At 31.4% G+C, this 12,322-nt stretch overlaps 2 protein-coding genes across 3 annotated transcripts; both read right to left on the bottom strand.

Moving 5' to 3' along the window:
* Positions 1-1,118: 1,118 nt before the first annotated feature.
* On the bottom strand, positions 1,119-4,591 carry LOC113869614 (nudix hydrolase 25). Its single transcript, XM_027506038.1, has 6 exons — positions 4,386-4,591; positions 3,588-3,638; positions 3,193-3,285; positions 2,767-2,861; positions 1,558-1,669; positions 1,119-1,479 (listed from the first exon to the last, which is right to left on the bottom strand). The coding sequence occupies exons 1-6, from the start codon at positions 4,449-4,451 to the stop codon at positions 1,375-1,377; spliced, it is 522 nt and encodes a 173-aa protein (XP_027361839.1). The 5' UTR covers positions 4,452-4,591; the 3' UTR covers positions 1,119-1,374.
* Positions 4,592-7,990: 3,399 nt separating this feature from the next.
* On the bottom strand, positions 7,991-12,162 carry LOC113868679 (cytochrome P450 734A1). 2 transcript variants are annotated; one of them, XM_027504492.1, is made up of 5 exons: positions 11,780-11,919; positions 11,074-11,585; positions 9,727-9,971; positions 9,071-9,434; positions 8,056-8,571 (listed from the first exon to the last, which is right to left on the bottom strand). In XM_027504492.1, the coding sequence occupies exons 2-5, from the start codon at positions 11,563-11,565 to the stop codon at positions 8,152-8,154; spliced, it is 1,521 nt and encodes a 506-aa protein (XP_027360293.1). In that variant the 5' UTR covers positions 11,566-11,585; positions 11,780-11,919; the 3' UTR covers positions 8,056-8,151. The 2 variants fall into 2 exon arrangements, with proteins under 2 accessions (XP_027360292.1, XP_027360293.1); XM_027504491.1 differs by having other exon boundaries at positions 7,991-8,571; positions 11,074-12,162.
* Positions 12,163-12,322: the final 160 nt, after the last annotated feature.

The raw sequence follows: 12,322 nt of genomic DNA, 5'->3' as shown, positions 1-12,322 counted from the left end.
CATGTTAGTTTGGTTATTTGGACAACTAAAAGTTAATAATATATACTATTTTTATCTCTCATTTACTTTTAATTTTTATGCATATATATAAATCTTAAAAATACTTAATTATAAAGAAGAAAAAGAAAGCACCTGAAACTGTTGCTTCTAGTACACAAAACATTTCCTGCACATGAGGGGAAATAAAATATGGACAACCAACTACATCTGCAACCCAACCGTTTTCCATGTACACAAGGGCAAATAGAGATTACACGAATGGGAATTAGGAACTACTCTTTTACACGTATACAAATTACATTTAAACCAAAAGACACATATAATCTTCAAATACATATTTCAATAAAATCAATCAAAACACTCAGGTTATGACATCATCAATCTTATTATAAAAGATATATATATATATATATATATATATATATATTATAAAGTATAGTTATATAATTTAATTTCCAAGAATGAGTTTGTGTTTATATAATTCATAAATTAAAAATAATTTATAGTTGTTATTTTTCAAAAAAAAAAATTATTTAATTTCTATAAAATTTAAAAAGATAAATTATTTTAAATACTTATTATGGTGTTAATAAACTTAAGAAGATACTACGCATCTTCTCTAAATTAAAAGTTATAATTTTTTTAATATCTTAAAATTAAAAGATATTTATGTCTTTTTTAAATAAATTATTAACCCTATTATCTATTAATACATAACTAATAATAATAATTGTTTTACATATGAAAAGTCATAAAATACTCTATTAATTTATAAAGTACAATAAAAATATCTTATTTATAATTTATGAAAAAAAAATTATTTATGAATTTTTTAGTCCCATTTATTAAAAAAAAATATTTTTTTATATTAATTTTTTTCTTTTATAAATATTTCTCCACAAGTTTAACCAATCTAAATTATCCTTTTTAAGTTTACCTAAACAGAAATATCCTAAACTATCCCAAGTTGTTACGACGGGAGACAAAATTATATATTAACTGTAAGTTCAAATATCATTAAAAAAAAAAAGGCGAGTTATACAATAATAATAATGGCATTTTGAAGATCCTCTTATAGGCTGAGAGACGGATTAAGTATTATAAAAATTGCTCCTGGTTATTTGGCACGAAGTCATTATCACCGTTCTGCCACGAGATCCTAACTGAAAAGTTCTATACACATTCACAATCATTCTCGCAGCAAGGTTTAGAACAGAAATTAGGCATTTGCACATAGCTTATTATTACAAGGCGGCAAGTACCTAATGGGTAGTTCTAACTATCATCCATTTACAAATAGCTGAGTGCTATCTAAACTCAGGAAGTGAAATTAGATAAGAAAATGGATTGAACTACAATGCACACTCATAACATTCACCACTTAGTAGATTTACATTTGGCAGATATAGCATTCCCTTGAAAGTAAGGCTTGAAGGTTCTTATAACTTCTTCATAGGTTGGTCTCTTGTAGTCAACCGCCTGTAATCAGATATCGGCAATTAGTCTTTCAAATGGAGAAAAACAATACTCATTTCAAATATTGTTTTTCCAACTAACCTGCTCAATAACTTCATCAGGGTCTGCCCATTTCCACTCTGCAAATTCTGGGTCTGCTTCACCAGTTGCTAAATTGATCTCACTGTCATCTTTTGTTAATCTCATAAGAAACCTAACAAATGTTCATCATCAATGTCAGAAAAAGCATAGTTTTTTGGGTAGAATAACCACACAAAAACATTCAATTAAAGAAACAACAAAATGTACAGGCTTTCTTACACAGTTCATATCAGAACTGGATACTTAAAAGACAAATCTCATCCTCATTACTGGAAAGTAGTAAGTTTGGGCACCGTCCATTTGCAAGTTAAGCCATATTTTAACCTAACTTGACATGTCATATGTAAATAGGATAGCCATCGTGAGTACTGAAAAACCTATTGGGAAAAGTGGATGATTTCTCCTATCTACATTAAAGTATACAGTTGACTAAACAGGCACAAAATCTGCAACTCCTGATCAAACAACCACTATTTACACAAATTACCAAAAAGCACAAAACACAGGCACCAAATTTAAATAGAAAAAATATCAATATGTAAACTCCATATACTATGGATTTTATTGTCTCCTCACTCACACTCAGGCTTTTCATTTGCTTTTTCTCGACCTTCATCATGTCAATTTTTTAATACCATTTATACCCTTTTACACTTGCTTACATCTGCTTCGGCTACACACACACACAAAAAAAAAAAAAAAAACTGAAGTTGTAAACTTTCACACACCGATCTGTCTTTTCCTTGTCATTTTATAAAGTCGGGCAGACCAACCATCCATCTTTCTTTCTATATTTTCAAGCTAATATGCTAGCACCCATGTACAGGGCTTCTTCATTCAGACACACATCTTGCCTGCTTAAGATGGCAAAATATTTAATATGTTAGCAAAATCTATTTCGAATGTTTTAACCAGCATGACACACTAAACTGACTTAGTTCGGTTCATCCTTCACCCAGCAGAAATGCATTCAGGACTCTCACTTGGGGGTGTAGCAGAAGGGAACACAAATCTGTGTGGAATAAGTCACATATTTAGTCTTAGACTCTTGGTATCCAGAATTAATATATTGGACTCTGACTAATCTGAGTTGGATCAGGTAGTCACATTTTTTCAATATAGTGATAAACAGCCAAAATTTAGATCTATAGATAAAATTTTCAGAAGATAGCACTCAAGTCTGCACACGAAATAAAATAAAATACACACCACTTTTGTGCCTGTCCATGCCATTCACCTCCCCATACACGACTGACTTTAGCCTTAACAGCAGGAGGGAAGTCATATGTCAACCATTTCTGAACCTGTAATACACAAGCTCTGTCAAATGTTTGAAAAGATTAAAACCCACCCTGTTATCAAAATGATCAGAGGGTTATTTATATAAAGTACCAAATCATAGAAATGAATACACAAGTGCTTCTCTTGAATTTGATAACAGGTGTTTCTGTTTCATGCTTCTCAGAAATTGTTATTGTTCATTTTATTACACAATGGTAAAACCACTTTGAACTCAAATGATTCAATGTTGGAAGATATCACTGATCTGTAGAGCTTGGATTATTTACAAGCATCACATTAGCTGTTTTTTTGCAGAAGAAACTAAATCCAAATGAGAAATTATTTTGCACAAACCTCAGCAATTATCTCAACAGATACTATGCCAGTTTCTTCTCGAAGTTCCCTAATGGCAGCAGATTTGGGCTCTTCACCATCTTCAATTCCCCCCTGAGAACCCAAAAGAACATTCACTTTTAGCAGAAAATTTTAATACCATAAAAGAGGAAGAAAATAATTTACATATTACAAGAAATAACAAGAAGATATTTTTAATAATCCCATAAAGATATGTCAAACCAACATGTCCTGACTGTTGAATATGTCAAAAGAAATACTACAGGATGCTCTCCAAAAATGAGGTTCTGCACTACATAATGCCTTCTAATCAAAGTTCTTTCAGCTTTATGTTCAAGTCACTTGCACTCATGTTAAGAAAAAATGTTGTGTATAAGCACGTAACGTGATCTCACCTGAGGCATTTGCCATGCTCCTGGGACATTCATCCTAGAAGCCACAAAAATCTGAAAAAGAAAATTAAAATCATGGTTTGCCCTTTGTTCATACACAAAATAATCATGTAACAAAAGGACTGTACCATCGTGGAAAGCAACCAAAGTATTTTACTATCAAACATCTTCCTCTCTAATTCATAGAACAGGTTAAAATTATAGACTACAAAATGCTGAAGAAATCATTGAACATTAAGGTAAAATATCTAATCCACAAAAAAATAAATATCACAGAATATTAAATCCAAAATTACCAGTTCAATAGTGAGCATTTTACAACGTTTTAGATAAGGTCATTTTAAAACAAATGCTCATCAATCACGGCAAGGATTTAAAGTAAAACAGAACAGAGCACAGAATCACAGTTCAGCCTAGGAATAACTCCAATTTTCCAAATCTAGACAAAGAAAACACTACTTAAAAAAAAGAAGAGAGAGGTTTATGTAATTTTAAACATATTTATTCCTAACTTCTGGTTGGTGAATTTAGATATAACAATCGTAACCAACTAACTAAAATCAGAAAACGGGAAGAAAACAAAAAAAAAAAAAAGGAAGAAAACAGAACAACTAAAACTTGCAGGTTTGAAACCGTTAAAATTATGCAAGTGAAATATCATGGAAAATCGAGAAAAATAAATAAGACAACTTAAGATCGAAGAGACATAACTGTCACTCATACACACACGCACACTACATTAATTAATATTCAGCAGTTAAAAAAAAGAGAGAGAGAGAGGATTAGAGGAAGAAGAGAAACCTGATCGTCAGAATTGATGAGACAGACACCAACGTTGGGACGGTAACCTTGGGGAAGATCCTCCATGACGTTTGAGAATGTTGAGAGAGAAGTGTGTGTTGCGTTGAGAAATTGGGAATTGGGAATGAATTTCAGAGTGACGCACGCTGACTGTGACAAAAGAAAAAAAGGTGTGAGTCAGAGAGAGAGAGAGACACGCGAGGGTGCAGTTTTGCGACTCTTACCTTTCACCCCACCACTTCCCCCTTTTTATTATTCTCTCCTCTCTCTTCGGTAATCCCCTGTTCCCCTTCCCATTTTCCTTCCCGTGAGCCTTCCTCTCCCTTTCAAACACCTCTGATAAGATTGCATGTTAAATTAAAATAATTTTCTGCTAAATTCATTCACTTATTTGGTCTTAACAACTCTTTTTCCAATAATAAAGACTTTTTATTTTATAATTGAATTATATATTTTTTATATTTCCTGCAATTTGATGGTGGGGTGGGGCGCATGGAATAGAAACCCGGGGCGCAAGATAGCAGAAAGTGCGCCGATGGTGACGCAGTCAATGAGATGAACACGCGGAGAGAGCACTAAGCAACAAATGAAGGAAATAAAAAAGGAGTGGGGCCCACCACCGAAGGCGTTGACTTTTAGTACTGAGATTATGGAATTGGATCGAAGCATCATTTCATCTTTTTTTAATGTTTATTTCTCTTCTTTTTCTTCCCATAATAGAGAAATAAAGGTAAGGTTCAAACCAAAAACGCAACAATGCTAAATTCAACTCCCCGCGCGTAAGCTACACGTGATGCTATATTTTTTAACACCATTTTTATTTTTTAAGAAGAATGATTAGTAAGATTTTTTTTAAAATTAATTTTTATTATTAATTTATTTTGAAAAAATAGTTTTAAAAAATATTTAATTTATAAAGTAAATACTTAATTTTTTTTAAAAAAATTATAAGAAATATAATAAATAATATATTAAAAAGTTTGTTATTAGTAATTTGTTTATTTTAATGTGAAGTAATCTAAAGAATTAGTTCTTTAAAGATATAAAATTTTGATTAATGTAAATTTTATATTAAAAATAAATTTAAATATAAAATTAACATTTTGTCGTGAAATATGTGCTTGGATTGAATTGTTTTATCGTTAAGAGTTTAAAAAATTAAAGATAAATTTAATTTTATTTGGTTTAAGTATTGTTTATTAAGAATATTAATATTTAAAAAATATTTCTTTACTCTATTATAATTATTAATTTTTATTATATCATTAACTAAATTTATTATTATTTAAAATTTTTAAAATAAAATACATAAAACAATTATTAAACACGTTTCAAAAAATGTTAATTTCTAACTCTGTTTTAGAAAGCATTGCCTAAATACATGTAACTTTAACATTTTTAACTTAAAAATTTCCCTATCAAACACCCTTTAACATTTTTAACTTAGAATTTTTCAAAAAAATTTAAAAGAACCTTACAAGCTTAACACACTCCACGTCTAAATTTGGGCATGAGAAAGGTATATTAAAATAATTCATATTAGCTAAAAGTTAGTAGAGACATAAAGCTTAAATAACCCTTATCCTATAGATGAACTATTGAAATTGAGTTATATTTAATTTTCTAAGTTCCTACTGATAAATTTTGTTAGGAAAAAGATCGTGAATCAGACTTCTTGCCAGGTGTCATAAATAATGTTAAAGGCTCGTCGTTAAATCCGTAAATTTAAAATCTAGGTCACACAATCCTCTATAATTCATTAGCACCCAAACTTTCAAAAAAGGAACGTTGTGGAAAGGAGATATAGAAAGGACTATTTTATTGTCAATAAGTAAAACTCAACATACACATAAAGAATTTATATTTTCTTCTAAAATTTACCACCAAGATAATCCTATTACGCATATCTTTGAATCTTTTCATTTTCAAACTAGTCACAGGTTTAAACTTATGATAAAAAAAACAGTGCAAGAAAAGAGTTACTCTCACCTTACTTGAAGTTGATGAAGACCCTTTTTTTTCCTTTTAAGCTTTTTCTTCTATGCTTTCTCTCCCTAATTTCCCTTACTTCCTTCTTCTAATGTGCTTTAGTAAATTAAAACCAATGATGTGAATATAAGAGAGGAATCTGGGCTTGGCCAAGCCCTTCTCGGCTTCATAGACATACATTTGCTTTTGCTTCATCAATTAGATGATAAATTATACACTGATAAAGTTAGTATTTTATATCTTCTGTTTAAAGTTAATTGAATTTTAAGTATATGTTAAAAATGCTTGTATAATGTTAGTAATTTAATACTGAAATTTTCCTAAAGTAACTAAATAGTTAATAGATAACTAATAGCTAGGAATCAAACAAATTTGTAGATTGTCTAACTAACCTAATGATTACTTATTGGTATTCGGAAATTTAAAGTCAAATAAATCTTTTGACTTTATCCATTGCATGCACTGTGGGATAAGACAAGATTATCGCCTCCATGAATGCTTGGGCACACGGGGTAATCTTAAATATTGTCACAATTTTAGGGACTTAAATAGAAACTGCACTAAATTTTATGTTTTTTTTTTTTTTTTTGCTATTAAATGTTAGGGTTTTAATAGAGTTTTTAAATTAATGATTTGTTTTCTGTAGTTTTAGAAAATCAAGCAAAACTAATAGGCAACGGTGGATCTTCTTAGGAGCAAGAGAAGTAACTGTAGCTTTTCCAAAAAATGTTTTATTACTTATACTTTTAGGTGCGTTTCATATTAATTATTTTACTTTAAGTAAATTTATTATATCATTTTCTTATATATTTTTAACAGTTTAAATATGTTTCTAGTCTTAATTTTCTTAGGATCTTAGTTCTTTATTTTTTATTTTTTTTTAGTCAATAATGTTTTTAGAAAAATATGAAACATCTTTAATACGACTGCATTATTGTATCATATGGATTAATAATACACAGGTTATACTCACCCTTCCGGTGAAGCAACTATCCTATTGTTTCTCTTCTCTCTTGTAAAAAGACTTCAAGCTCATCTAAAACACACACACATATAAAGAAGCAAATTATCTACCGAAAATGCCAAAAGAAATTTACCTTAATCAAAATCAACTCCTTGTGCCAATTTTCTTCAATAGTGGATAGCTTTACATAAGTTAATACATTTTCTTTCAACCTATTTAGTAAGATAAATAGCTGACATGCCTAAAGTGGACTTGTCTAAACCTGCAAAGTTAAGTACTCTTTTCAGTCTTTTTTATAAAAAACTTTAAAGACTTCCATTGGTTCTTAATATAAGACCTTTACAAAATTTTAAAGTTATTTATTATTTGTTCACATATTTATCCTTTATTATTGAACTTTTCTAACTTAGGAACAATTAATATAATAAAAATAATTTTTTCAAAAAACTAACACATTAACTAATTAGCAACCTAGTTAAAATATTCTTATAAAATGGACGTGGGGGAATAAATTATTATGCTCTGACAGACTGAAGCATTCATGCAATCAAGTTAGACAGATTCATCATTCATGTACTTTTCACATCCCTATACACGCCTTCGAAGGAATAAGATGCAAGAGTGAAAATGCAAATAAAAAAAACCTATATACATTTGATGATCCAATTTATATTATGCTGCCTTGAAAATTTTTCACCAGCTATCAACACAGATTTCACATGTCAAAAGTACACCACTTTATTTATAGCTACAAAGATTCATCACATACAAAGTTCAAAACAAAACAGAAAAGGGTATAGGCAATAACAATCTTCAATATGAAACCCTTCTGAAAAAGATTTGTGCCCCATGTTGAGGCTGCAAAGTTATAAATAGCATAGGAGCATGCATATAGTTTGGAGATACCATAAAACTGTAACGTTGAATGATCAAAGCCAAAGCAATCTTTGCCTCAACCATTGCCAAGTTTTGCCCAACACAGGTTCGAGGGCCTAAACCGAAAGGAAAGAACGAGGCTAAATGTTTCCGAGGCTCACTAAATCTCATCGGATTGAAGTTATGACAATCTTCTCCCCAGATTTCTTTATCATGATGAACAGCAGTCAGTGCCAAGAACAGTTGAGTCTTAGCAGGAACATTGATGCTCCCAAGCATAACATCTTTATATGTTTGCCTCATTAGCATCACTGCCGGAGGATAGAGCCGAAGTGTTTCATTAATTATCATGCTAACCTGTTGGAAAATGTATACCAACAATAATCAATGAAATTGAACCAAATTTTGTATTGAAGGATATTACTGAAACAACAGATTTGTCTATGAACTCAATTGATTGTTAGCTCATTTATTAATCCAATGCAGAAACTGATTACTTCAATATACTGCACTGCACTATTTAACAGATATTAGTTACATTCTTAATTCATTTCTCTAAAATCATGTATTTCCATTTTATGTTTCTTTTTTGTTTCTCCATCCATGGCCTAATTCTTGATTCTTCTGCACATCTGCTTGCATTTTACATAGCATAGCTTGTCTGTTGACAACAGATCCATGATTTATGAGCAATCCAAAATAAGCTGAACCAAACACACACCAATATGTATTCAGTTACGCATCACTGTGCTCCATCTTGCATTCAACAGAATAGATGTATAGTAATCTTCATTCTAACACTGATATAAACACATGCATTATACCGATTCCCTATAAGTATAAAAAATGAACTTACAATCTTAAGGTCATTTAAATTGTCTGCAACTGGAAGTTGACTGTGTCCGATGACACGAAGAACTTCTTCGCGTGCCTTACTTTGCCATTCCTGATGTTTGGCTAACATAAGAAGTGTCCATGTCAACAAATTAGCTGTTGTTTCCTTTCCAGCAAAGTAGATGGTTTTACATTCATCTATAATTTCTTCCACCCCTAATTTTTCTTCACCACCTACTTCATTCTTGTAGGAAGACATCAAAGAACTAAGTACATTTCTAGTATTTTCCCTCAAATTGCTCTTGGTCTCAATAAGTTTGTGAATTGATTCACGTGTTTCTTTGTCTAGCCTCCACCTATCCCTGTTCTTCTTAGTTGGCAAATATCTATTGTTTTATCAAAGTTCCAAAAAGGAAAAAGGTGTAAAACATTAAATAACTTAAAAGTCAAGGCGGCAAAATACAGCATGTATGCCAAAAACTTTATTTTGGAGACATGAATAACCAAATTGTAGTTTAGAATTTAGCATCCAAACTCTGGATCAAATAAATATACATGTAACTGTATTCCTCATCTATAGTAATTGTCAGTTTGTGAGGCTGTAACTTGAAATAATAATCTATTTTTATGGGATATGGTTATAATGAGAAAAAAAATCTTAAGAGTTGGCAAAGTCACCTAAACCCAGGGATATAGACACTTCTAACTGCCTGTGAGAAAAGATGCATTTGCTGCTCCTGTAAGTCGAAAATATGCTTTCCCTCTTCATGATTGCTGCCAAAAGCAGTCCTTGATATAACATCTGCAGAAAGATCATGAAGGTCTTTGTACACATCTATCTCAAATTCATCTCTTTTTCCCCCTTGGTCTTCCCATCTCTCCAGCATCTTTGTGACACTTGCCACAATATCTGGCACCCATCCCTGCAACAGATTTCATGACACACTCATTAATAATCTGTCATGTCCTTCATAACCAAAACACAGAGGATTCAAATCACAAAGTAAAAGGTGACATGTCAACAAAAAGAAACTAACAACTAAACACCATTTAAAGGGAGAAAAAATTTATTGACAATACTTTACTTTTTAGGAGAAAAAGGGCCAAATTTTGTCTATGCATGACATTTAATGATATTTAACGAGATATCTTTCCACTTCTTGACATTACTTTGACCTTTTTTAATTCATAAAGCTGCATAAAAAAGCAAGAGAAGTCTATAATAGCGAGAAGACTATATGGTATTATGTTATATAAATTAAAGGAGATTTTTGTAGGGTCTAAAAACTGGGGAGCATCATGTAAAATTTGATTAAACCTCAAAAGAAATAAGTATAGTTTTAATTTACCAAAAAAAAATTGAATTACATGAAATGATTTCTGTAAAACCATAAGAAATTAAATTGCTTCCCCTTGCAACAATTTTTTCTTTCTTCAAACCGGTTGCTCCCTCCACTTACACACTCAATTCCCTCCAAATTGGTTAAAAATCTACTCATAACTTTTTTTAGGTCAATTTTCTTGTACTTAACAGCATTGCTGTATTTTTTTTTAAATGGACAAAAACTTATGTATTTTACTCTAAATACTTTTGGCAATAGTTTTTAATTAACGATTTTTTTAACATGTATACAGTAAGAAAACAATAAATAATAAATTTTTATCAGAAATTCTAGAATTTAACACTATCGATGTATTAAATTAGTATAAATTTATTACATAAGTTTTAATCGTATAGCCTTCCACCACATTAAAAAGTTTAATTGAAGTTTTAACGATGTCTAAATTATCAAGATAAAACTTAATTTTTACTTTAAAAAAAAAAAAACACTAGGCACCGGCACTAAAGTTTGGGTTAGATAACTACTTAATTAAGTGGTTACTTAATAAACTCTTATTAGACTGAAAGTAACATTTTAAAACAAGCTCCTATAACTTTCAGAAGCTATTTCCATTAGTTTTCCTAAGCTCTTCCAATAGCACCCTTTCTTCATTTCCATTCCCTTCTAAGACAAGATGCAGTACCTTAACAAGCTCCATGTTGAAGGCCAGGTTTATTATTCTTCTGTGAAATGCCCATTGTTGACCCTGCAAGCCAACAAGTCCCTGTCCAAACAGCAACTTGGACTGGGGGTTATACGCAACTTTCCCATACTCCCCACTCTTATTCATCAACACCTCCTTAATCATTTCCGGGTCAGTTATTGCTAACCGTGGCGTTGAACCGAACCAGTACAAGAAAGTTTTCCCGTACACGCAAGCCCACCTGTGGTAAAATGGAACCACACGTTTCACTATGTCATGGTCAAACAGAGGGCCTGCCTCTGATTTCGCCTCTGCGTAGAGCCGTTTGATCTCTGATGTGTTCCCAAAGATCGGACGGTAGCCAGGGCCTCTTATCCCTTGCTTCCTGAAGTGACTTTGAGTTCTCCATGGGACCCACAGATTTGAGTGCAAATTTTTCACCACATAAAACACGACAACTACTGTGATAACAGTAACAACTACGAGATTCATGTGAAAGCAAAGCCTGAAAACTAAAAACTCAGAAATGAGGTTGAAGAGAAAAGACGAAGGGTCATTGCCTTGTCTGTTTGTTGAGAGAATAAATAAATAAATAAATAAAAAGGAACTAGCTGAGTTAAAGGCAGAACAAGCGTTGACTTTTTAAGGTTGAAAAAGAAGAAAAGGTATTGAAGCAGTGAAACGAAGGGATAAAGTGAAACCTTACCTTGTGTAGTAAGAGGAGAAGGACGGTATTCAGAGTGGAAATAAAGCTCGGAAGAAGAAGTGAAGTGGCAAGTGGCAACTCTCTCTATGTGCTATGGTGATTGCGGATTTAATTTTAGGCAGGGTGATCAAACAAGATTTGTCTTCTTTACACACCGGAAGATTCAGCGCATGACTGAGAAAGTTTTTATAATAAAATAAAATTATTCTTATATCTTTTGATCTCATTTATTATATAACTTTCGTGTTTTATATTATAAAACAATTTTACCTAAAAATAGATGAAAGCGATCAAATAAGATAACATTTCCTTATGAAGTCATAAAATAAGTCACAACAAAACAAACTCATTTGTAGCTTAGCAGTATTGTGAAGATTCTCTTTCAATAATGTGAACCGAAATACTTATTTTCAAACCCCAATAGCCCAGTGGATATCAATTCAGGCTATTCCCTCCTACTGGCCGCTCCCTTCACTTCATCAGTCTAAATTGGATCTATCCTCAGAATCTTTGATGGTGTTTTCCAGTAGAATTACTTAACTC

Source organism: Abrus precatorius, unplaced genomic scaffold (genome assembly GCF_003935025.1).
Source record: "Abrus precatorius isolate BTA unplaced genomic scaffold, Abrus_2018 Scaffold6, whole genome shotgun sequence".
Lineage (NCBI taxonomy): Eukaryota > Viridiplantae > Streptophyta > Magnoliopsida > Fabales > Fabaceae > Abrus > Abrus precatorius.
Note: the sequence above shows the minus strand (reverse complement) of the source record. Positions and strands in the feature narration are given on the sequence as shown.

What these genes read in the sequence shown, in the direction of transcription:
- LOC113869614 (XM_027506038.1), bottom strand. Translation starts at nt 4,451, where the DNA reads ATGGAGGATCTTCCCCAAGGTTACCGTCCCAACGTTGGTGTCTGTCTC. An exon ending in TCATCAATTCTGACGATCAG is followed by an intron (nt 3,639 to 4,385) that starts GTTTCTCTTCTT and finishes TTTCTTTTTCAG; the next exon opens with ATTTTTGTGGCTTCTAGGAT. An exon ending in GAGCATGGCAAATGCCTCAG is followed by an intron (nt 3,286 to 3,587) that starts GTGAGATCACGT and finishes TTGGGTTCTCAG; the next exon opens with GGGGGAATTGAAGATGGTGA.
- LOC113868679 (XM_027504491.1), bottom strand. Translation starts at nt 11,565, where the DNA reads ATGAATCTCGTAGTTGTTACTGTTATCACAGTAGTTGTCGTGTTTTAT. An exon ending in TCAACATGGAGCTTGTTAAG is followed by an intron (nt 9,972 to 11,073) that starts GTACTGCATCTT and finishes AATCTGTTGCAG; the next exon opens with GGATGGGTGCCAGATATTGT. An exon ending in ATTTAAATGACCTTAAGATT is followed by an intron (nt 8,572 to 9,070) that starts GTAAGTTCATTT and finishes ATTTTCCAACAG; the next exon opens with GTTAGCATGATAATTAATGA.